Here is a 26,946-nt window from a genome sequence, read left to right on the forward strand (position 1 = left end):
GCAAACAAAATAAATTATTGAATGCCGTAATTGATCTGCAGTACAATGAATGTACATCATCTGGCCTTAGTAAAAATAATTTATAATAATACCAATAACATAGCACTTTATGAGCATTAACTAATTTATTTTCATAATAACCTAGTGTTGTAGATTAGGTGGTGGTTGTTTATTGATTGAGAATCTGAAGCAGAAAGGTTTGTCTCTCCCCAGACCACAGAGAGTCAATATCAAACCCAGGATAAGAGCATAATGTTTTTGGCTCCTAGTCTAGTGTTCAGACCACTAGATCATGACTCTCTGTACTCTGATTAAACACTCTTGCTCTGCTGAAATTTGTGTGAAGTCCAAAGTGATTTTTCAATGCTATACTAATGATCCAGCATTGAGAAAGTAATAAGAGTAAGAGTACCAGGCCCTTGCTGTGTGCCATTGCTCTTCTAATTAAAACATCACCCTTATATGATGATTCTTACTGAGAACTAAGTGGGCACTTTTGAGTGTTTAAAGCAAGATGTTAACTTGCAGGGAGGCTTCCTATTAAGGAAGAGTGATGTAATGTCAGTGGAACACTGCCAGCTTCTCTCCACTCATTTTATTTATATTAGCCGCATACCAGAGGAAAATGCCCCACAAAACATGAGTGCTGTTTGCTATATTTAGCCAGGCCATCTTAGAAATACCAGGAGGTTCTGTTTCTATGCAATGGAAATCATTATACAAAAGATTTCAGGGCATCTTATTTCAATAAAACAGGTTTGAGCTAGTGTGAAAGTGAAAACCCTATGTTACAAGACAAGCTCCTGAGACACAGAACTCTGGGGTACTGTCTATTATTTATTTTTTGGACAGGAGTTTTGCCTGTATTCCTGTACTGAAAAGCAATGTTTAAGATTAACATTTTAATTTAACGGTATTACTGGGTGCATATTTTTATCTGCCAGTAATAGAAACAACATGAATAGATACGATCTTAGTAGACTTAAAATATTATAGATAGAATATAAATGTCCTACCATTTAGCTTATGTAGCTAAAACAGAAACTTCATCTATATACCCAAATACAGTAATCTAATCTGATGTGTTTATATGTCCCTAATACGATGCATCTTTTGGTGATATATAAAATTAATCTATCATTAATCTGGGTCCCTCAAATATATTGTGCTACCTTCTCTGTGGTTTAGTTAAACTACTGAAGTCCTCCATTTAATGAGCTACAGGATTTTTTTTTCTGGCTTTTTGTTTGTTACATGTACTCTAGTTGATGGCATTGATAGATAATCACAAGATTTCTTCTCAACTGTAACAATGTTGCTGCATGCTGCTGCTAACCAATTTTCTATTAATTTCACACCCAGATGGTGACCTTAGCTGGGTGGGTGGTCTATGAAACCATTGACCCTCCACTCATTCTGCCCAAAGGAACATTCCTCATCTAAAATAGCTGGGTATACATTGGTTTGCTACAATGAGGAAACTGTTTTCTCAAGTCAGTTAATTATGTATTCAGTGATGTAGCTGTATTGGTTCTAGGATATTAGAGAGACAAAGTGGGTGAGGTAATATGTTTTACTGGATCAACTTCTGTTAGTGAGAGAGACAAGCTTTCAAGTGGTCACAGAGCTGAAGACCTGAAGAAGAGCACGGTGTAAGGTCAAAAGCTGGTATCTCAGTTAATTATCTGATGCATAACAGAATTCACACATTACTTACATGGCATATAGGAAAGACTTTTTTATTAATACATCTAAATGAACCCATTATTTGAATAACTTGCTGAGAATCACACCAGTGTGATTGTGAAGCAATGTGATATACTGCTATAGGACAAAGAATTGATTCAAGAGCTACCAGATGATTTCTCAGATCTGGGTCCATGAGGTTTGGATATGTCTGAGATAGTATAGTTAGATTTCAAGGAAAGGGTGAACAGCTGTCTGAACATCTTCCTGTTAATCATTTTAGAGTTAACCCTTGGTGGTGGTTTCTGAGAAAGCTACATTGTGTTAGTCTTCTGGTCAGAAGTAGGGCAAAATGGTAGCAAGACCCTTGTGGCACAAGGAAAATAAGAACACAGTGATCAGTTAGGACTATTGCAAATCAAGTTTTGTGTTTCTCTTCACATCTGGAAAGTGTTTTAGAACTGTGGAACTGCTTAATATACATAGAAGATGTTCCAACTGTGATAGCAAGTTACTGTAGCACATTTCCAAGTGTACTGAAGATCTTTTCCCACTCAGTCATTCTAAGTAATTCATTAGGGAAGTGGATCATGCTGCTAAATAATGACAAGAAAATATTTTAGGTCAACTAGAGGTCAAAAACATTTCCTCTAATTAGAAGTATGGTAATCAATATGTGTTTTCCCTTTTTGTAGAATTCTTGTTGATTTTAAATACCAAAATTAAATTGTAAGAGAAAGTGGGGATAAAAATGTTCCCATGTTCTTCAAATGGTATTTCTTAGCACCAGGCTCCAGAGGACCAAATATCTCCCCCAGGATAAAACAGCAACATAACTAATATATGAAGTATTGCGTGGACAGTGAGGATGATTTGCTAACACTTCTCATTTGGCACTTTTTTTCTGAATTTAACTAGAGAAAAATAGGGTTTTTGGCATTTTAATATTCTTGAATCACTCTTTGAATATTTCTGGATTGATTTACTCTCTGGTGTTTTCAAAAATGATCTAAAAATGACCTCAAATAGCACTGTCTTTAGTGCATGAGAATACAATTAATGTGACAATTCTTAGTGTATGGACTCATTAGAATCCTGGCATGCAAATAGAAGAAGTGTGGAGAAATAAATGTAGTTGCAACTGAACAAAAATACTTATCAGTGCAATTTGTCATCAATGTTGGGTGTCCGAACACACTTCAGGATGTACATCTGAACTCATTATGGAGGACAATTGCTTCTTTGCCTTTCTATATTTTATCCTCTCTACGTAAGAACAATAGTTAATGATCTATTGTACACAGCTGAAAGCATTAGATCCGCTGTCAACAGCACCTTTACTTTTCAAGGTATACACTTCCCCCGATTTCTCTGATTTTTCTGGTGCCTTTCTCTTGATTTTTTTTTCCTGTTCCACATAAAATTATCAGAATGCCACTACATGGAGGGATGGACAAACCAGTTTTGAACTGCTCTGAATTTTAGTTTAGCTCAAACCAACCCAACTCTAAAACTTCTTTTAAGGTTAAAATAAAGTTCAGCTAACTTTTAAAGTTTCCAGAGTACCATTAGAAAGAGCAGAAGGTGATTTGGTGCTTATCCATTTGCACACATGGAGGAAGGACATTGTCATCCATGCTAGCCCTCACTCTGGTACAGCCCCAGAACTTCTTTAGTCTCGTCTTCTGTATCCTGCAAACCTAAAATTCCATTTTCAGTGTAGACATGAGGGCTGCTAATCAAAGTGCAGTTTTGTAAAGTTCCTCTGTTCTCTGTCTCAGCTATTTATAAGGTGGAAGGCAACTGCTGAGAGTAATTTTCATGGCATTTAAAGAGAGGATGTGCATCTATGGAATAGAAGACCATGGCTTCACTACAAAAAGGTGTGTTTTTACATCATCAGCTTTCCTGTTGTAAATCCTAATGGAGACAAGGCACAGCTAGTTTCTACCTTGATTTAAGTAGTCTAAGTCAAACCTGTATCAACTGAGGTTTACCTCACTTAGCTACACTATGGTAAAGCCTAGCTGTACCTTGTCTCCACTAGGATTTACAGCAAGAGAGACCTCTTGATCTATGAACATGCTTTTTGGAGTAAAGACAAAGTCCAATATAGTGTCTCTGAGAGCAATATCAGATGCTTCAGAGGAAGGTACAAAAAACTCAGTAATAGGCTCCATAGATGTGGATTATTCTTTCTTCATAATCCCTGTCAGATCATGGTTGGAATATGCCTTGAAGCATGAGTTTAATAATTTCTAATTAAAAAAAAATAAGCCTCTTACAAAACACCTTTCACATTGTCAAGCTCAAGGCTAATAAAACAGGGCTTGTGGGGGTTTTTTTGGGGGGGCGTATTAATAGAATTATAGAAATCAGCTATTTTCCTACTAGATTATAAAGTCCACTCCTTGTAATGCAAAATTGTGCCATCCATCATGTTAGAGTAATGGGGGAATGCTGTTTATTATTTTTTCCAATATTTATAGTTTTGCAGCTTTCTTTAAAAGCATCCCATGAACAGTATTATTGCCCAGAAATCACTGAAAAGAACATAATTAAGGCTAAGATTTAGTCAGAGGTATTTTTAGTAAAAGTCATGGATAGATTGGGCAGTAAACAAAAATTCACTGCCCGTGACCTGTCCATGACTTGTCCTATACACCCCGACTAAATCTCGGGTGCTCTGGAATGGAGGTTCCTGGGGTACCACTGGTGCTCTGGGGCAGCCCGGGGGCACACATCCCAGGACCGCCACAGGTGCTTGGGGGGACAGGCAAAGCCTGAGACCGCTGCTAGTGCTGGGGGGAGGGGGCTGCAGGCCGAGACCGCTGCTACTGCTCTGGAGGGTGGGCGGGCACAATGGCTTAAGAAAGCCCCAGCAGTGGCTGGTGCGGCTGTGCCGGGGGCTTCCTGAGCTGCTCGGGTGGCCTAGGGGTCAGCCACACCAGCCACCACTGCAGAAGTCATGGAGATCCTGGAAAGTCATGGAATCTGTGACCTCCATGACAGACTCGCAGCCTTCAATGTAATTTAACACAAATGTATAGCCTGTTGCTCTTGTGCTAAAATAAACACTTCGGGTGTGGGGGGGTGTTTGTACCTTGTCTAGTCCATTTTTAAAATGTTTCCAGATCATGTGGCTTACCTGAGAGCTTTACACCAGCTGGATAGCTCAAGGGGATAAGCACTAGTACTTTGAACCTGACCAGCCCAGCCAATATTCAAGTTCTACCTTGGACAAAAATTTAGAAAAGGTTAGATGGCATATAGAATCATAGAATATTAGGGTTGGAAGGGACCTCAGGAGGTCATCTACTCCAACCCCCTGCTCAAAGCAGGACCAATCCCCAACTACATCATCCCATCCAGGGCTTTGTCAAGCCTGACCTTAAAAACTTCAAAGGAAGGAGATTCCACCACCTCCCTAGGTAACGCATTCCAGTGTTTCACCACCCTTTTAGTGAAAAAGTTTTTCCTAATATCCAACCAAAACCTCCCGCACTGCAACTTGAGACCATTACTCCTTGTTCTGTCATCTGCTACTGAGAACAGTCTAGATCCATCCTCTTTCGTACCCCCTTTCAGGTAGTTGAAAGCAGCTATCAAATCCCCCCTCATTCTTCTCTTCTGCAGACTAAACAATCCCAGTTCCATCAGCCTCTCCTCATAAGTCATGTGTTCCAATCCCCTAATCATTTTTGTTGCCCTTCGCTGGATGCTTTCCAATTTTTCCACATCCTTCTTTTAGTGTGGGGCCCAAAACTGGACACAGTACTCCAGATGAGGCCTCACCAATGTCAAATAAAGGGGAATGATCACGTTCCTCGATCTCCTGGCAGTGCCCCTACTTATACATCCCAAAATGCCATTGACCTTCTTGACAACAAGGGTACACTGTTGACTCATATCCAGCTTCCCGTCCACTGTAACCCCTAGGTCCTTTTCTGCAGAACTGCTGCCTAGCCATTCGGTCCCTAGTCTGTAGTGGTGCATGGGATTCTTCGATCCTAAGTGCAGGACTCTGCACTTGTCCTTGTTGAACCACATCAGATTGCTTTTGGCCCAATCCTCTAATTTGTCTAGGGCCCTCTGTATCCTATCCCTACCCTCCAGCGTATCTACCTCTCCTCCCAGTTTAGTGTCATCTGCAAAGTTGCTGAGGGTGCAATCCACACCATCCTCCAGATCATTAATGAAGATTTTGAACAAAACCGGCCCCAGGATCGACCCTTGGGGCACTCCACTTGATACCGGCAGCCAGCTAGACATGGAGCCATTGATCACTACCTGTTAAGCCCGATTATCTAGCCAGCTTCTATTTATCTCATAGTCCATTCATCCAGCCCATACTTCTTTAACTTACTGGCAAGAATACTGTGTGAGACTGTGTCAAAAGCTTTGCTAAAGTCAAGGAACAACATGTCCACTGATTTCCCCTCATCCACAGAATAAGTTATCTCATCATAGAAGCAATTAGATTAATCAGGTATGACTTGCCCTTGGTGAATCCATGCTGACTGTTCCTGATCACTTCCCTCTCCTCTAAGTGCTTCAGAATTGATTCCTTGAGGACCTGCTCCATGATTTTTTCATGGATTAAGGTGAGGCTGACTGGTCTGTAGTTCCCAGGATCCTCCTTCTTCCCTTTTTTAAAGATGGGCAGTACATTAGCCTTTTTCCAGTCATCCGGGACCTCCCCGATCGCCATGAGTTTTCAAAGATAATGGCCAATGGCTCTGCAATCACATCTGCCAACTCCTTTAGCACGCTCGGATGCAGTGCATCCTGCCCCATGGACTTGTGTTCGTCCAGCTTTTCTAAATAGTCCTGAACCACTTCTATCTTCACAGAGGGCTGGTCACCTCCTCCCCATACTGTGCTGCTCAGTGCAGCAGTCTGGGAGCTGACCTTGTTCGTGAAGACAGAGGCAAAAAAAGCATTGAGTACATTAGCTTTCTCCACATCCTCTGTCACTAGGTTGTCTCCCTCATTCAGTAAGGGGCCCACACTTTCTTTGACTTTCTTCTTGTTACTAACATACCTGAAGAAACCCTTCTTGTTACTCTTACCATCTCTTGCTAGCTGCACCTCCAGGTGTGATTTGGCCTTCCTGATTTCACTCCTGCATGCCCGAGCAATATTTTTATGCTCTTCCCTGGTCATTGTGTCCAATCTTCCACTTCTTGTAAGCTTCTTTTTTGTGTTTAAGATCAGCAAGGATTTCACTGTTAAGCCAAGCTGGTCACCTGCCACATTTACTGTTCTTTCTACACATCGGGATGGTTTGTCCCTGTAACTTCAATAAGGATTCTTTAAAATACAGCCAGCTCTCCTGGACTCCTTATTGCTAGAATCTGTCCATCTTTTTGTGGATTCTCCATCACTGGCAATTTTTAAATCAAAGTTGGTTAGTTTTCTAAAAGATCTGGTCTGGGAATTATTGTAGTGAAGTTCTATAGCCTGTGTCATACAGAAGGTCAGATTAGAGGATCACAGTAGACCCTTCTGGCCTTTTTCTGAGTAGCAGCCGTGTTAGTAGGTATTCGCAAAAAGAAAAGGAGTACTTGTAGCACCTTAGAGACTAACAAATTTATTAGAGCATAAGCTTTCGTGAGCTACAGCTCACTTCATTGGATGCATTTGGTGGAAAAAACAGAGGGGAGATTGATATACACACACAGAGAACATGAAACAATGGGTTTATCATAAACACTGTAAGCAGAGTGATCACTTAAGATAAGCCATCACCAGCAGCAAGGGGGGAAAAGGAGGAAAACCTTTCATGGTGACAAGCAACGTAGGCTATTTCCAGCAGTTAACAAGAATATCTGAGGAACAGTGGGGGGTGAGGTGGGGGGGAGAAATACCATGGGGAAATAGTTTTACTTTGTGTAATGACTCATCCATTCCCAGTCTCTATTCAAGCCTAAATTAATTGTATCCAGTTTGCAAATTAATTCCAATTCAGCAGTCTCTTGTTGGAGTCTGTTTTTGAAGCTTTTTTGTTGAAGGATAGCCACTCTTAGGTCTGTAATCGAGTGACCAGAGAGATTGAAGTGTTCTCCAACTGGTTTTTGAATGTTATAATTCTTGACGTCTCATTTGTGTCCATTCATTCTTTTATGTAGAGACTGTCCAGTTTGGCCAATGTACATGGCAGAGGGGCATTGCTGGCACATGATGGCATATATCACATTGGTAGATGCGCAGGTGAACGAGCCTCTGATAGTGTGGCTGATGTGATTAGGCCCTATGATGATGTCCCCTGAATAGATATGTGGACAGAGTTGGCAACGGGCTTTGTTGCAAGGATAGGTTCCTGGGTTAGTGGTTCTGTTCTGTGGTATGTGGTTGCTGGTGAGTATTTGCTTCAGATTGGGGGGCTGTCTGTAAGCAAGGACTGGCCTGTCTCCCAAGATCTGTGAGAGTGATGGGTCGTCCTTCAGGATAGGTTGTAGATCCTTGATGATGCGTTGGAGAGGTTTTAGTTAGGGGCTGAAGGTGATGGCTAGTGGCGTTCTGTTATTTTCTTTGTTGGGCCTGTCCTGTAGTAGTAGGTGAGTTCTGGGTACTCTTCTGGCTCTGTCAATCTTGCGGTTATATCGTAGAGCTTGGTTGTAGACAACGGATCGTGTGGTATGATCTGGATGAAAGCTAGAGGCATGTAGGTAGGAATAGCGGTCAGTAGGTTTCTGATATAGGGTGGTGTTTATGTGATCATCGCTTATTAGCACCGTAGTGTCCAGGAAGTGGATCTCTTGTGTGGACTGGTCCAGGCTGAGGTTGATGGTGGGATGGAAATTGTTGAAATCATGGTGGAATTCCTCAAGGTCTTCTTTTCCATGGGTCCAGATGATGAAGATGTCATCAATGTAGCGCAAGTAGAGTAAGGGCATTAGGGGACGAGAGCTGAGGAAGCGTTGTTCTAAGTCAGCCATAAAAATGTTGGCATATTGTGGGGCCATGAGGGTACCCATCGCAGTGCCGCGGAATAGATGAAGCTTTGATGCTGTTCAGTACATATTATTGTCCCTGGCTGTTCCTTAGGAGAAACTTCTGTCTGTGTTGTGTCTGGTTCTTCATTTTAGGCCAGTCATCATGTTATATCTGCCACTGCATGTGGGGGGGAAGGGAAATTCACTTGCTTCTATTACTCTCCCCAGGCCACAAGCTGGATTTGTTTAATTTACAGCTAAATAGTTCCAGATCGGTTTTCACAGGTGAAAGCCAATCAGTTCCACTTATGCATTATAGGAACACAATGAATGTTTGTTTTTTTCATCATAAGCTTGCCAATAAAACAAAAACCCCACACTTTAAATGTACTGTTCCCAGAATTACAGCTCCCCTATTGTGCAATTTATTCCATCTTTTGTAATAGGGCCTCTGCGCCAAATAAGCCTTCTGTTGAAAGCTTACTTAATGGCTTAAGTGGTAAGTAATATTTTAGGTGGACCATCTGCAATGAAATGGGTTTTATCCTTAATAATTGGTACAAAAGAAACTCTGTGTCTTGCTATCCCACATAATAATAAGAGATCTTTGTAACAAGATAATGAATGGTCTTATAATTAGTAACTAAAGAAAAATTGATTTAAATTCTCACTGCAAAAGACCTTCACTTATTTGCCATGACAATCCTGTTTTAAATTATTTATTTCAGATGTTAAAAGGAAATTGAATCATTTTGAGTGCCCCTGTCCAAGTGCATATTCAGTCAGTATATAGTATTTACCTTTCTGATTGTAGATTATGCAGACTGTCCTGTTCAGAAGAAGGGTTTATTCTGGGTATAAGAAGTTTTTTGGTTCCAGTGCAGCTAATTGGCCATTTGTGTTGCTATTTGTCTGTGCCCAGAAATTTTGCTGATTTAAGTTTTGGTGGGGTTTTTTTGTTTTTTGGGTTTCTTTTATAATTAGTGGTTATCCAGACACACAGCCCATTGGAATGTCAGGTTCAGTCAGGCTTTAAGGCTAAAGAAGCCTACTCTGTCCAGAGGGGCAATCATATTGTAATACAGCCCCTGTTTCAGATATTGGAGAAGAATGCTAGGGAAGCAGTGGGAGGTGTGCAGTGTTTCTCAGGTCCATGCAGGAGGCAACATCTACCTCAGATGACTAACAACTGGAGGAGGCAATGGGCTGCACTCTCAAAGGACATCAAAATGGAATCTGGGAGAAAAAAGCCTCCCTGTGAATCCTCAAAAGCCTCAGCAAGAAAGCTCCAGTCCCTAATGTTGCAGTAACCTCTGAGGTCCAGATGAGAGGTTTAGAATCTGCAAAGGACTGCATTATCTCCTGCATCTCTCCTTTCCACTAAGAATACATTCAAAGCACACGCTGATTCTTTTTGCACCAAACCCAACTATCCTTGGGATCAGCTGGGCCAAGTGCAGAGCCATGTTACAGTGGGAAGGAAATATAAGACCCATCACTGAGATGTAACACAGATCCAAGATTTGGTTGAGTTAAAATTAAAAGTTGTTTAAATAAATGTCATTTAAAAATTGTAAGAAAGTAAAATACTAAGTAGGCGTTGACATCAGTAATAGGAATCCCAATGTTCTGGGGAGTGAGGTGGAAAATGTGTTAGGTTTCTTGAAAGTTTATTATTTTTTTTGTTTTCTCTCTCCTTTCCGTCTCTCCTAGAAATAAGTACATGCTTTTGATGGGGTCATTCTTATATTTATAAAAGGAGTTTCTTAAAAGTGATATGGTTGATTGGAACTGCAGGGCATGATTATAAAATGGTTCTGGCATCCAGCATGAATAAGCTGACATTCTCATAAAAAGAAAACCTCAACCACATATAATTACTGTATAACTTCTGTTGGTAAGAGAGACAAGCTTTTGAGTTGCACAGAGCTCTTCTTCAGGTCTGGGAAAGATCAGACCAGCCTGAGAGCTTTAATTCATAACTTTGCTAGACACTTAAAATCATGGACTCAGTGGAGACACTGGCTTTATCTCATTACAACATCATCACTTCCACACTGACCTTCCTTTGTCTTATCACTACAGAGGTGTTAGTTGCCCACTTCATCTTGAATGATCTCTTGCACCATGAGTTAAATCCGTATGTTTAACAATCTTTTTCACCTTGTATTTAGCTGTGACACTCTGATTACCTTTCCCACACCTGAAGAAGAGGTGTAACTTAAAAGCTTGTCTCTTTCACCAGCAGAAGCTGGCCCGGTAAAAGATATTGCCTCACCCACCTTCTGGCTACCAAATATATGAGACCAAGGCTATCTCTACACTAACACTTTGTTAGTTATAATTTTGTCACTCCGGGGTGTGAAAAAAACACCCCACTGAGCAATATAAATTACACTGGCAGAAGCGCTGTCCACACTGGCACTATGTTGGTGGGAGATGCTCTCCTGCTGACATAGCTACTGAAGCTCGTTGGAGGTGGTTTAATTATGTCGATAGGAGAGCTCTCTCCTGTCAGTATAGAGTGGCTACATGAGCGCTCTTACTGTGGCACAGCTGCATTGGTACAGCTGTGCCACATAAGCTCACTAGTGTAGACATGGCCTTACATGAGGCAATGATCCTCAGCAAATAAAGGTGCTTCAGAATAGCTCTGATTTCTGGGTACTGGCAGGTTGATGAGGAGGAAATGAGTTACAGGGCTTTCTCACAAAGGCCTGGAATTAGATTCTTAGCCATTAGATTAATCTCAGATATTTGTTTTCATTAAGTTATCTTATCAGCTAGCTGAGATGCAAATTTGCAGCAACAGTGTATATTCCATTGATCAGAAGCTTCTTATATCTCTACCGAGATATTCATTCCATCTTTTCTTTTTAAAGATAAAGACATTGGAATTGAGATAATCAACTAACTTCATTAATCAGCCCATGTTACAGTTGCCAGGCGTCTGGTTTTTTACCAGAACGCCCATTCAAAAAGGGACTCTGGCGGCTGCTGACTGGGCTGCTTAAAAGTCCGGTCAGTGGTGCAGCAGAGTTAAGGCAGGCTCCCTGCCTGGCCTGGTTCTGCACGGCTCCTGGAAGCAACCAACGTGTCCAGTTCCTATTTGCAGGGGTGGCCACAGTGGCTCCATGCACTGCCCCCGGCCCAAGCACTGGCTCCGCAGCTCCCATTGGTTGGGAACCGTGGCCAATGGGAGCTGCAGGGACAGCGCCTGTGGGCATGGGCAGCACACAGAGCCCATTCACCCCTCCACCTAGGAGCCAGACATGCTGGTTGCTTCCGGGAGCCGCACGGAGTCAGGGTAGGCAGGGAGTCTCCATAGCCCCAGTGCGCTACTGACTGGGAGCTGCCTGAGGTAAATTCTGCCTGGCCGGAGCCCTCACGCCTTCCTGCACCCCAAACCCCTGCCCCAGCCCTGAGCCCCTACCAGAGCCCACACCCCTCCTGCACCCAAACTCCCTCCTGGAGCCCGCACACCAATCCTTGGCCCCACCCAGAGCCCACACCCCTGGCCAGAGCCTGCATCCCCTCCCACACCTCTGCCCCATCCCTCAGCCCCTCCTGCACTCCAAATCCCTTGGCCCCAGCCCAGAGCTCCCTTGCATCCTGACCCCTCATTCTGGCCCCACTCTGAAGCCTGCACCCCAGCTGGAGCCCTCCCCATCCCTCTGCACAAGCCCAGTGAAAGTGAGCAAGAGTGGGGGAGAGCAAGCAACAGAGGGAGAGGGAATGTAGTAAGTAGGGGGCAGGGCCTCAAAGAAGGGGCGGGCAGGGCAGAGCCTCAGGAGGAGGTGGGCAAGGGTATTCGATTTTCTGTGATTAGAAATTTGGCAACCCCCACCCATCTCTAAATTGAATCTGGTAAATTCTGGATGTCCTGTTACTTAGTCAAGCACTATATAATTTTAATGAGTTCTATGTGCATCAAAGTGAAAATTTGCCCCATTAAATCTATGTAAATTGGATGGCACTACAGCATTAGATAATTTGTTTACTATATGCAGATATTAGGTTATCTGATTTTAATTAGGAAAAAACTTTTGCCTCTTTTTTTCATTTTTATATGTTTATGGTATTATGCTATTGCAGTTTTTAAAAGCCTTAATTCTGGATTTAAAGAAAATAAATCTCTGCGTAAGTCTTTGAAGAAAGCAGTTCTACCTGCTGGTCTTGCTTTCTGTACATGAAAATGAAATCCACTGCATATACCATTAGACACAGTCTTTAGCTGTCCTTGTACTATAATAGATGTTAAAGGGATGTAGAAGACCTATTGGTCCATTGCTGTGCTAATGCAGGATTCTGTAATGTTTTGTACAATCTATTTATAAGTTCAAGCAATGGTTTTTTACCAATAACAGTGCCTCACTATCTATAAGTTATGCTTTTCTCCCCTCAACAGTATCACTTAATGCCTCCTGCTCAATGTTTCACCTTATATGTCAGTTGTAAGGGACTCATAGCATTGCTTGAGTGACACTCTTGAATTACAAGTGCAGACTGCAGTGTAAGATGCCAAACTCGTTTTCTGATAGTAGCCCCAACAGGGGCATTAAGTTCAGTTTTACTAGTAAAGCTATATTGTGTCTTTGACGTGTTAAACAATGAATGCACACAAAAGCACAATTTCCTCTCTTTCTGAACCCAGGCTGAATTTGTTATCTTACTGGTACATGTTTTGAAAAATGTCCTTACGGAGTTAGAGATATGAAAAAATGGTTTCCTGTCTGTGAAAGCACTGAATGGCAACGTCTTGTGTCTCAACAGTACTGGCAATATCACTACTCCTGGTTTCCTTCGGTTAGAAATTAACTGATGCCTTTTGACAGATAACCAAACAAAAATGGAAAATGGGCACTTGTACAATGCCACTTCTTAAGACAAGTTGGGAAAGTCCTTAATAGTCAAACTAGGGCAGAATTTCCTTATAAGAGAGTTCACAAACAATGCTGCTACTATGTAGATGTTTTACATTTGTTGTCTTGTTGTCTGAGGTTTTGCCTAATGAGGAATCAAGCTTATTTTCAAAGTATCCTCTATTACAGTGCATTGTATTAATAGTAGAACATTCTGGGTTTCTTTTGAGTAGATTGTTTACATAAGCTCTTTCTGTTTCTCTCTTTTGACTTGAATTGGTTGTTTGTTTATAAACAGTAATATGGTATCTATGGAAAGTATTATTCAATTGCTTTTGAAGATCTTTACCAGCAAATTTCGTGTGTTGAAGAAACAGAGGTTGGTGTGGCAAAACAAATCTGGAAAGTTTCATTGTGGGGATTGTTCTTAGCTGTCCAGAATGAGGACCAAATTTGACCCTCAGTTATATCCATGCATCCTCACTGAAGTCTGTGTAAGGAAGGACAAAATTTAGCCCTGAATATTTTCATTTTAGCATGTACATTGTCATTGATCTTTCATTTATCGTTCAAAGCCTACCGGGATAGGAGCCTTTCTAGGAAAGTAAACAGGCTGGTATTGTTTCTTGGAATGCACGGTATCATTCAGCTTCAAGAGGCTTGGTGCTTCAGTATAAAATGTTTACGCTAACATGATCTGAGGGCTCTATCTGCATTGAGCACAGTTGGAAATGTTGCACTTTTGTTTTAAATCTTCCTCTTTCTTTGTCAAGCTTCCTTGTCATGTAACCATTTTAAATTTATACACATCTTTTTCAAAATGTGAAAATATTAATTTACCATCCACAGTGTAATTGGATGCAATCCTGCTCACTACAGCTGTTAACTCATGCAACCTTAGTAGAAGGGTAGTTTTTCCATTTTGAAAATGGAGGTACTGCATTATTGATAAAACTCATGAAACACACCGCCCCCTTGAATGAACAAATGTTACCTCAAAATGCAAATCCATGTATCTGACATTGATCTCAGCTGTTAATCTAGAAAACTGGCTGAGCATCTTTCACTAAGTAGTGGTTCATTCTAGGAAAAAAGTATCAGAGGGGTAGCTGTGTTAGTCTGAATCCACAAAAACAACGAGGAGTCCGGTGGAACCTTAAAGACTAACAGATTTATTAGGGCATAAGCTTTTGTGAGTAAAAAACCCACTTCTTCAGATGCATGGAGTCACGAAAGCTTATGCCCTAATAAATATGTTAGTCTTTAAGGTGCCACTGGATTCCTCGTTGTTTTTCTAGGGGGAAAAAAATTTCAGTCAATCCCTCCTCCACCTCAGTCCATTACTATGTTTAACACAGTTCGGTGAATCTCCGTTAGGTGCATTTCAAAGAATATGTCCATAGGAAGACTGTGAAGTGATCAATCTGCTTAGACTCACAGATACTGCATCTGGAGTTGTTCTGAATGTAAGGAGGCAGAAATGAGTTACTGTTTTTCAGTACTTGAAGTACTGTAAGAGTAAGTAAGTAAGTACTGTAACAAGTAAATTAGATTTGTTCCTCTAAACAGAGACTACTCTCCTTTCTCTTTAAAATTATAGATATAGATATAATCTTGTTCAAAAAGATTTGCAAGGGGTATTGAAGACTTCATATTACACTTATATATACATTATTGTAAAACATTCAGTAAACTTCAATGCATTTATTTAGTTGTGTTGAGATACAAAGGCTAGACTGTTTTCCAATTTCTGCAGTGTATTTCTATTTACTGAATCTTTAACTTCATGTAGTGTAAGTGTGGATCCCACTCTTGGGGTGCATGAGCCTCATGTGCAAGGTCAGGGTTTTTTAAATAATAGTGTCCATCATGGCTACACATACAGCCTGTGCTTCCTTGTGCTCTCATTAGAGGGCATTAAGAGTGGGCAGCCATAACTCTTCCTCAGGTCCTTCTTGGTAGTGAATGGAACCTAACAAGTATCCAGGACCCACTACTCTGGTCAGAGACTTCAACTCAGTTTTTGAACTAGTTTTTTTGTTTTGTTTTGTTCGGTTTGGTTTGGGGGTTTTAGGAAGAAACTTCATCTCGAGACTCCCTTTTCCTCAACTTGGACATTTTAAAAAAAGAAAATCATATGTTCCACTACACCATCTGTCCAGCAGGATGCAGTGTTTCATATCAACCATCACACCTCATGGGTTCAAACCCTGCCTGTCCTATGACAGACTGATTCCCATCAATGATGGACATAGCCAATGCCTTTTCAGCTTGGAAAGACCAACATCTCAGATAGGTACTCTGTGTGCAAGTAAATCTCCACAAGAGCCTACAAATCCAGGGATATTCAGCTCAAGATACACCTGCTAGAGCAGTCCTTGTGAGTCAGTTTGGGCCCAGAGAGGATAGTAACTACCAGAATGTGGCCAGACAAATCAGCATCAATCAATTCTGCCTCAAACAGATACCATACCCCAGGATAAGGCAGAGAAAAGTGGGCAAGAGGAACCACTGACAAAGCCAGCACTGGCAACTTCCACACTGACCAACTCAACACTGACAGTCTCCGCATCAGCAGCCTTGATGCTGTCACAGCCTGCCAGCAGACAATTTCAGCAACAAAATCAGCGCCTGTGGCCACAAAAAGGTGACATCAAGAGACTGAGCTGGAGGGAGCTCAAACATAGCTCCAAACAGGGAGCACAGTCCCGAAGAGATGACTCATCCAAGGGCAGAGCCTCCAAGCCCTCCACCAAAACTGGAGAGATGCAGCGGAAATGAGACCCAGTACTGATACCCATGAATAAGCCTGGCAATGAGCTGAGATGCATTCTGCAAGACTCAATGTTCCTTGCAGAGGCATCCTCCACACCAAAGCAACGACCAGTACGAGGGCCAATACCAGTATCATGTCAGCATATAGCACCACCACTGAAGAAGAGCTCTTCACTTCACCATCCTAGTCCTTTTCTCCAGTGTTGAGTGGGGATCTTGCCTTTTGAAAGCAATCTTAAGGAGCATAGTGGCATAAGGAGAGCAGGTGGCTTTCATTTAGAGTTCCCTCTCAGCTGGTGGTGAGTGGCACCAAACCAACCAGCTTCTAGCTGGCTGGTGTCCCTATAGCATGCCACTAGGATTGTATCAGCCCTACTGAGAACTATCATAATTTGGGTCCAGGAGCAGATATCCCTCTCAAAGAGGAGGAGATCCTGTTCCTTCATGGCCTCATTAGTCAGGCCACCGCACAAGCTGGACAATGGCCCCCATGAGCAAGAGGTAATGGAGGGACATCAACAACTGACCCCTATCTCTACACAAGATGTCATCCTCACCAGATGAGATGGTGGTGCCTGTCCCAGAGCCAGCAATCAATGGCTTCAAGGCATTCCAGGATCTTCTGTCTCACATTGCAGAGACCCCAGACATTGAAATGACATTGATACAGGAAACATCCCACAAACATTTTTTTATATATTTTAAGCACTGCAACTCCAACCCAGGATCTCACTTCCTTTCAATCAGAGGGTTTTGCAACTGACCAAAACCTCACCATTCTTCCTCCTACTTCTAAACAAGTGGAGAAGAGGTACGGATGCCTCCAAAGGGCTTTGAATACTTCTATGCCCACCCAATTTGAGGGCTTCTGGTTATTTTGGCAGTATAGGAAAAGTTCAAGTCCACAGACAGCCTACTTAAGGACAGAAATCCTAAGTAGTTGGGTCTATTTGGATACAAGGTATATTAATTTGCCTCACTGCATCTCCAAGCTGAAAAGTACAGGACTCTGTTTACTATATATGATTTTTTTCACCTGGAAGAGGGTCACCTTGTTTCTATTACATAAAGCAGCAGAAGATGGCATCAAGCCTAGAATATGCTCTTCCCCTGTTCTCCCAGATAGACCTCCTGGTGAACTATGAAAAATCATATCTTGACCCATCACAGAAGATAGAATTCATAGAAACTTTGATCAACTCCAGGTCCACAAGAGCATATCTTTCTGAGGACAGGTTCTTTTTCATGCAGTTGATAGTATGTGAAATGGAATCAAACTCTACTGTGATGTTATGAACTCATGTGGGGCAGCTAGGCCATATGTGTTCATGCACTTGCATTATACCCTTTGCCAGACTTCTTCTATTGGCTCTATGATGGAACTCTGGCTCAGATCGATCTATTCCCCAGCAAAACACCAAATGAACAAGAAAGACCTGATTCCATCTCAGATTGTCACTGAGATGGTTGCAGGAATCCAAGAATGTATATAAAGAGGTTCTGTTCACAGCTCTTCCCCTTGAATGGTTGCTATGGAGATTCATTATAGACCCAATATTCCTTCATTGGAGATCTCCATGATAGACCTGATTACCATCATCAACAATGCCAAGTGCCAAAACTTTTGTTCCAGAGGGACACAAACCTGAATAGGTACCAGATGCCTATCTTCTACATTGGTCTCAAGGCCTTCTCTATGCCTTTCCATTGATTCCCCAAGATAATATCCAAGATGAAATGAGATGAAGCCACATTCATCTTTGTAGTCCTTACCGTCCAAAGCAGTTCTGGTTGAAAGACAGGCCACAGATGTCCACCCAAACACCTGGCCAGCTTTGAATGCAAGTAACATCCTCTGCCTGCTTCAGGAATGTGCCAATTTCTGAGATCTGCAAGGCTACAATGTAGCATTAACTCACTGACTTTTTGTCAAGAGTTATGAGTTGGACTTCGGCATCGGCCCTGACAACCCCCAAATTCAAGGCGACACTACAACAATCACTGACTGATGCAGCGGATACTTCACTCCCACCATAAGAGGGGACACTGCTTGCCGCTCACCAAACTGTGATCCACACTAATACATAGTTGACAAAGAGAGAATGGTTTCAGAGTAGCAGTCGTGTTAGTCTGTATTCGCAAAAAGAAAAGGAGTACTTGTGGCACCTTAGAGACTAACAAATTTATTTGGGCATAAGCTTTCGTGAGCTACAGCTCACTTCATCGGATGCATTTGGTGGCCACCAAATGCATCCGATAAAGAGAGAATGGTTACTTACCCTACAGTGACTGTGGTTCTTCAAGATGTTGTACTCCAGTGTAGATCCCACGATCCCTCTCGGTCCCTGCTTTTGCAGATTTCAATTACTGTGGGCTTTGAATTGCGAAGGAGCTGAGGGAAGGTCGTGGCCATTCTGCCTTTTATGCCCTCATAGAGGAGTATGATGAGGCACAGGTCACATGTGCAGCCCTGACAGACCTGCTGTGAAAAAGAGTTTAATTTCGCATGCATGAGGCACATGTGCACCCCAACTAATTACATCATCTCAAAGAACCACTGCTACTGCAAGGTCAGTAACTGTTCTTTTTCTGAGAGGGAGAAGGCAAAGCAGAATTGCTGGCTGCCTTCCCAGGTAAAGTACTGACCTATCGTTTGTGCACAGTTCATTTATATCATGTAGTAATAATAATGCCTACCTCTTGTATTACACTTTTCATCAGTAGATCTCAAAGCACTTTACAATAGAAGTCAGTATCATTGTTCCCATTTTTTTCCAGATGTGGAAACTGAGACACATGGAGGGAAGTGACTTGTCCAAGGTCACCCTGCAGGCCACTGGCAGAAATGGGAATTAAACTCAGCTGTCCTGTGTTCTACCACAGTGCCCTATCTGCCTCCCCACTGTTAGTGTTAGTCACTGGTTTAAGCTTGGTCTGTAGTCAAGGTATGTCTCCTGGACCAAAGATTGTATACATAAAGCTCATTTTCAATGTCGGATGCTCTTTGTCATATTGTATTCAACCGGCTACTACCAGTAAGCATGAATATACACAGGTAGTGAGCTGACCATATGTAATTATAAGGAACGTCAACCCAAATACCTGAGATCAGTATTGAGCCACTTGTAATAGTTGGTGCAGATTAGTTTGTATATTGTGGTTGTCAATATATTGTCTGAAGAAGGCTTTGATGGTAGCATGAGGGATTCACTAACTTCATAATGGAGAAAAACAGTCATCCTAGGCAATTAGAGTACTCAGCTTCCAGTTCCCATAAGCTTTGCGGCTACAAATTTTCATTAAGCAAAGCAATAAAATAATTATACTTATAAATAAGTGAGATGTCTCTTTCATTTCGGTAATTTGTCTTGGAAGAAGAAAAGGAGTTCTTGTGGCACCTTAGAGACTACTCCTTTTCTTTTTGCGAATACAGACTAACACGGCTGCTACTCTGAAACCTGTCTTGGAAGAGGCAGAGAGGAAAACAAAGTTGTAGAGATATCTGAGACGTAATAATCTCTTCTTGAAACTTGGTATATGTATATTAAATAAAGCATTGCTTAGTTACAGAGAGCGTAAGAATTCCCACAGTTAATTATAACTCTTCAGCACTCAGAGGTATAAAAGAAAAGAGTGACAACTTGCAGCACACACACTGCTCCCAGAAGCAAGTGTATTTCCAGCCTCAAGATGATCACATCCTCTATCATTAGAAACTACTAGTGGTATGAAGAACATAAATCCTAATTCTTAGAAGCAATACAAGCTGAGTTTCTTCCTCCCCCAGTCTCTCTCTTTCAAGACAGAGTTGCACAGCAGGTGAAAGACAATCCAGGGAAGACATAGTAATGGAGGTGAAAAAAGACCATGCCTTCTGCTGTCATTTTAGACACAGTTATTAAGAGCTGAGCCCTCTTCTCCAAATGGCTCTGAGATATATTCGGCAGAAACTAGCTCCTGTAGAATAGAACAGTAGTTTATACCTGTTATATAGAAAAGTTGTAATGTTACTGCACTGTGTCCATAGTAAATTGGCAAAAATTAAGTATTGTGGACAGGGTAGTAATATGCACATTCACATTAAGAACTGAATAACCTTCATAATGTATTAGATTTCCACTATTGTTGTTTAGGCCCATGCCCTCATTCATATTAAAATATTACTACTTCTCACTGTTACTCTGTGTGTGTGTGTGTGTGTGTATAAGTAAATATGTTTTTTCAATGGCTTATAATCTTATTTTTTTCATGTTGTCTTTAACGCTGTTATCATAGCTGTTGGAGCACAGGCAGAGATATATACACGTACAAATCTATAACAAGAATTTCCAACATTAGGCAGAAAAAACTGACAAATATCAGAATAAAGCAGTTGAAATCCCTTTATAAATGGTCATGTCTGAGTTCAAATGACTTGCTGAATCTCCATTTCCCCTCCACCGCCAATGTGATTATTTTATAGTCGATTTATTGGCCTTTTCACTGCGGGAATTTTATTCAGAAGTTACTTTTTGATTTTTCAGTTTCTGTAATTAATTGTTAGATAAAACTGTAGGTAAACCTCAAATAAGTTATCAAAAATAAGTGTGTGAAAATGTTATGGGTTTTTTCACTGTGTTTAAAGAAGTAGATGTAAAATATATGTGACCGGTTCTATGAAAGTGTGCCTAACTATTACCCTGGATTACTAAACGTACCTTAGTTGGCTGAGATAGGATCATGTTGTTATAACTAAATTAGTTTTGTTTGTGTCCTCCTAGTCCCTGAAGTTTTTCTTTATCTCCATAGTTGCTTCACTATTGCTGCTAATAATGGAAGAAGCACTGGTATAGATTGGCCCAAGGTGGAGTATTTTTAACTAGTCCTCTGTTTTTTCCACCAAATGCATCCGATGAAGTGAGCTGTAGCTCACGAAAGCTTATGCTCTAATAAATTTGTTAGTCTCTAAGGTGCCACAAGTACTCCTTTTCTTTTTGCGAATACAGACTAACACGGCTGCTACTCTGAAATGTGTCTAGATTTGCACTGAGTAAGGTTAGATGATATGATGCAACAGTGTTAAACACCAGTGCCCCCTCTCCACCCTGATGCTCCAAACATTATTAGCACCAGTGCAATAGCAACAATGGGAATTTTTTTAAAAAATGCTGGATGACATTACTCTAGGATGCGTCTAGCACTAGAAAACTTAGTACCTGTCTTACAGCAACAGAATAGCTGCAAAGATGCCTAATAGAGAGATCATGCATTTTTACCATTGTGGCATGAAAACCTGCTCAGAGTAGGATCTTTCCTTTACCCAACATGTAGATTTTCATAACACCCTGGATTTAAAGCCTGATCCTGGTCTACACTAGCACTTCCACCATTACTAACACTGATATAGCTAAAAGAAAAGGAGTACTTGTGGCACCTTAGAGACTAACAAATTTATTAGAGCATAAGCTTTTGTGAGCTACAGCTCACTTCATCGGAAAGCTTATGCTCTAATAAATTTGTTAGTCTCTAAGGTGCCACAAGTACTCCTTTTCTTTTTGCGAATACAGACTAACACGGCTGCTACTCTGAAACTGATATAGCTGTATCATTTAGCAGCAGTTGCTGTAAAACAGGTAGTAATTAGCATCGACAAGGCCCAAGATGGTCACTGTTATATTGTGTCACTGTTTGAAAGATGAACACATGACTTTGTAACTTAAAATAGAAAAGTTTCAATGCAGCACAGGATACCTTTTGTTATGGCACATGATTGGTGAAAAGTCTCTGTTTGAGACTGTTAAACTTCTTCCATAATTGGCACAACATATATAGTTAGGTACATTTTTATTTACTTTTTTGGCCTTAGTCGCACTATAATACATTAAAATGATGGGGAAAATGAAGTAAAATTGGTATGAAAATGAAAGTAAAAAATGTTAAAATACTTCTATGACCATTAGACAGTGTGCCCAAAAATAGTTAAAATGCACAATTTGGAAGACACAAACTTAAAAAGGAAAACCCCCAAAAAAATTTAAAAAAAAGGTTTTTTTACTCATCTATCCAAGATGGTTTGGTATTGCTGCTGGAACTCTGCCATTGACTGGGAGGGTCAGATGATGGTATGGGCTAAAAAGAAAGCCTCAATGCAAAATAGCTCAAGCAGTAGCTCTTTCAGGTTAAGGGACATTCAAAGAGTATTAAAAAAAAAAACATAAAGATCAGGCTTAACCCAAACCTAACATCAAACCAATCTGAACTGAGCAGGATTTGATACTATATGTTCAACATTCAAAAAAATTAATAGAAGATTCAGAAATCTGTAGTGAATAACTCCAAAGTGTTTTACACAACTATATCAAAAACAGTCTGGTAAAAAAAAAAACTAATCTTTAATCTTTTAACAAATAAAGTATGTACTGTATGTGGGGTAACTCTCATTTCTAAACCAAGCTATCTTTGTGATATGATTTTACAAAATAGTCAGACCCTTCAAAACCTTGATTTTTTTTCAGTACTGTCTCAAAATACCTTGTGTGATTAATCTTAAACTTCTGTCCCCCTCTTTACAGCCAAACAGTCTCCTTTTCTAGACACCACACATGTTAAATTTCAGGCCGAAAATATTTTCAGAGTACTCTGGGGAGCAGGAGTATCAAAATGAATCTTATAATGGAAAGTAGGTTACAAATGTAACTATGACATCATGATAATTTCTAATACCAAAAGTATGCATCCATTATGGTGTTTGTCAGACATACATATTCCATGCATTCAATAGACTCTGCACTAAAATCTCTGGTTAAATAATGACCTAAATTATATCATAAATGACACACTGTATATAATAGCGTAAAGTATTTATATATGAAATATACTGAAAAGGTGCATGTGCACATAAAACCACAAAGACATCTGGAGCATTCAGACAAAGTTACAGTTCCCAGCTGGGACAAGACAATTGTTAAGCCAGTAAAACAGATGAATTTTAGAATTAAGACCACACACAGCAAAGTTTGATCTCTGCTTTGATAAGGGCCTTATTGAGGTTGTAGTGCTGCTAAAGCAGGGCTATTAAAGGAGATTGACAAACTATCTTAGTGGTCTTTAGACTCAAGATTTTTTTATAGAAGTGCATATTGAAGGAGCAATTAACAGGAAAGCAGCAATGTAAATGGTCATTTAAGCAATTGTACAATAAGCAAAAATATGTTCAGGATCTGATTGTCATCCGTGTTGAGTGTCTATAGTTCCTATTGACTTCATTTGGAGTTCTGGATGCTCAGCGCTTCTAAATGTCAAACCTACAGTCTTTACAGTTATGTGAATGTGAAGAAGTTCTGTATTTTTATTGTAAATAAGCCTATCTCCCATGGGTATGGTGCCATGAGTCCACTTAGCAGAGCCTAGCGCTTTAGTTCCTCAGCTGCCTCCTGGTATGGTAGAGTTATGAGGCTTAGTTAAGAATAAAAGTTGTAAAGAGTACAGATATATTAACAGCTGTCAGTGGAAAAGCTGGGACTAAAACTCATGGTTTCCTGGTATGCAGCTTAGTTCACCTTTCCCTAGGTTGCAGAAAATTATGGGGGAAGTTTTATTCACTCCCTCACAAATATGTGGGAAGGCTTGGCAGAGCTGTCAAATGTGTGTCACCTCATGGGAATGACACATGATTAACAGCAGGCACAAGCTAGGGCATTTAGATTTGTAGTAACCTGATTGTGGCTGCAGTTGCTTAGATATTTGAACACCTAATAAGAGAGACAGAATTGAGGCCCTTTTAAAAAAAAGTGACCCTTAATACTAGGACTCTTGCAATTAATATATTAAGTTCAAATAAAATTAACAAATGACCCACCGGCACCCAAATAAAAATCAAACTTTTTTTAAAATTCAAAAGGGTCTTAATTGCTATTGTGGCATTAGCTGAAAATAAGAGTACTAAGAAGATCACAAAAAGGACTTTGCTTGCAGTATTTCCAGGTCTGATGAAACAGGGAACTACCCCATCCCAATCTCCAGACCAAAAAAGGTTTCAATCTGTTGGGGAAAGCTTTAAATAAGTATTCAAACCAAATCTCACAATTTCATCGAGGTTTTCCATCCCAGCAGGGATTCATGGCTTTATTAATTAGAAAGCTTACAAATGGTCCTTTAGCTACAATTAAGTGTTGTAGCAGTTTAATATCTGATGTGCGTTCTTGCAGGGACTTTGCTGGCAAGGGGATAGACTTAAGGATCAGATATGCAAATAGATCTGACTTCCATTGGCTTCTAAAATTCCAGGTGACAAAATAGAGCTCAGTGTCTAGATAATGAGATTGTCTCTTTATTTTAATCCTCTCCTCTCCCATCACCACCGGTCTGATTAACTTTCTTTCTTCTTATGCAGGGACCCTCTAAAACTACAACAACTGCAGAACCAAATTCGTCTGGAACAAGAAGGTGGTCAGCGGTACCATCACCACCAGCAACATCAAACCCTCCTCCATCTCCCCCTTTCCTCCTCCCCCTTCCTTCCAGGAGCTGGTGTCCAGCCAGTCTGTCAGTTCTCCTGTGCAAATGAGCGTTCTCAACTCCCACACTTCCCCCACCATGCAGTCATCCAGCACCTTCAACTATGCCCGGCCTAAACAATTCATTGCTGCTCAGAACATCAGTCCTGCTTCAGGTTATGTAACTCCTTCATCTGGGTCTTCCACATCCAGCCTTCCATCCCCTATGTCTCCAACTGCCTCTCAGAAACAATTTGGCAGAGCACCTGTTCCCCCTTTCTCCCAGCCATTTGCTCCAGAAGGAGAGTACCTGTGGTCTCCATCTTCCTCTTCACCCCCTCCCCCACCTCCACCAGTCTTCAGTCCAACTGCAACATTTTCAGTTTCTGACTCCTTCCCACTTCCCCCACCCCCTCCTCCTCCTCTCCCTTCCTCAGTTTCCTCACCTTCCCGCAGTCTTTCTCCAACTGCTAGATTCTCTAACTCTAGCCAGTCTCCAGCAGCGTTCCTCAGCTCCATGTTACCATCCCAGACACCGCCTATATCTGTCAATGCACTAGGACTTCCAAAAGGTGTTATGCCTCCGTGAGTATAAACAGCTAATGAACTTCTTACATTTAATTTTATTGTTTATTAATTGTATTGGTTCTCCATTTTGATAGCTTTTGGGGCTCTCTGCACTGTGGCTAACTGAGAGGGGCTGGGGGATGACTGATTCTTGAATTAGTGAAGGAATTGCAAGGAAATCACCCTTCTGGCAGAGTCCTTGCAGTCACTTTCATAAGGTGATACTTGGCCTCTGACTCTAGTGATTTCTCTAGGTGGCGGAGTGTCAGGGAAGAAGACACTGATCAGAAATATCATGCTGTATTCTGCTTATGGAACAAAGCTGCAGAGATGGAAAATGAAGGAGCACAATGGCCTACTGATATTTGGTTATCTTTTTTTCAGGGGGGAGGGGCGAGAGAGGATGTGGTGCTGGGCATTTGTAAGAACTGTGTTTAAAAAAAACAGGAAAAACACCACAGACTACATCAGCTCCACATATTTTCTCTCCCTTTTGTCTCCCCTCAAGGCTAAAATATTGTTCTGGAGCATGCCAAAAGCCCAGAGTAGTTCAGTTTGTCTTTCCATTGGCACAAGATTCTCATTCCATTGTTGGAGAACAAAGAGAAATGATAAAGAACAAAAAATGAGAATAGCTGGATCCAAGGCTTATTTATAACTTTGTTTAAGGGCTTTCTAAACATGTCCACAGTATCAAGATAACTTGCTCAGCTATAGATTTGGTGCTGTAGGAACTTCTGTTATTTTACTCCAAGGTATGTGATGGAAGACAAGGGAGAGATAAGATGGATACCAGAGTAGTAATTCAGGTATAAGATTTTTTTAAAAATTGTTTCTCTAGATTTACATCTTGTGACTTATTATGATATTTGATTCCAAAATAAACAGAGTTAAGGAGAAAATGAATAGTTTCATTTACTCTTGCAGTCACTCTAACTTTGTTTTGTTTGCCTTCCTGTCTCTTACTTTCCATTGGCTCCCTTCCTTTAGTAATACCCAGTTCCAGTATTTGTTCAGGGACAGGTCTGCAGGTACATGCAGCCCTTGGAATATTTTTTTTGTGTGTGTGTGTGCAGCCCACAAAGGTCCCAAGCTGCCACTGGTATTTTACCAGAACTCAGTGTAACTGTTTGTGTGTGACCTCCTAAGGCACTTTTGGAAAAATTCTGTTAGTTACTCAAATATATTAATGAATTTGTCTGCAATGTAAACAAAACATAATTTTAATTTTAACATTTGGTGATGTTAAAAGATCTATTACATAATTCAAAAATCAACTTGTTCTGTCTCTTTAACTTTTAGTTTCATTTTTCTCTTTTCCTACCAAATATCTTCTTTCCTGCTACTGTATGTTATCATATCCTTCCTTAGTCTTTTTCAGTGTCTGTTTCCCCTCTGTCTTGTTTAACAGTACTCTTGTTCCTGTCATCCTCTATCTACTTTGCCACTCTTTCATGTGTTTTTTCTCTCCTTTCTTTCCCCCAAGTTCTTTCAGTCTCTCAATTTCCATTTTTCTGTATTCCCAAAATTTCTAATTTATTGTCCCATCCCTTCTTGCCACCTCTGTTTCTCCTTCACTTCTCCTTTATCAGCTCTATCTTTCTATGATGCCCATTACTGTAGTACATGAGCACCTCCTGGTTT

At 40.9% G+C, this 26,946-nt stretch overlaps 1 protein-coding gene and 1 long non-coding RNA gene across 2 annotated transcripts in view; one reads left to right on the forward strand and one right to left on the reverse strand.

Moving 5' to 3' along the window:
* The window catches only part of LOC119854752 (palladin), a 266,687-nt gene that overhangs the window by 188,560 nt on the left and 51,181 nt on the right, over positions 1–26,946 (forward strand). The window contains 2 exon segments of the mRNA XM_043513348.1: positions 24,633–24,855; positions 24,857–25,320. Of these exon segments, the coding sequence (XP_043369283.1) occupies positions 24,633–24,855; positions 24,857–25,320 (687 nt within the window).
* On the reverse strand, positions 1,182–10,659 carry LOC122459889. Its single transcript, XR_006280848.1, has 3 exons — positions 9,425–10,659; positions 4,835–4,917; positions 1,182–2,052 (listed from the first exon to the last, which is right to left on the reverse strand). It is a non-coding gene; the product is annotated as an uncharacterized LOC122459889 (long non-coding RNA).

The sequence above is a fragment of the Dermochelys coriacea genome, chromosome 4, assembly GCF_009764565.3.
Source record: "Dermochelys coriacea isolate rDerCor1 chromosome 4, rDerCor1.pri.v4, whole genome shotgun sequence".
NCBI lineage: Eukaryota > Metazoa > Chordata > Testudines > Dermochelyidae > Dermochelys > Dermochelys coriacea.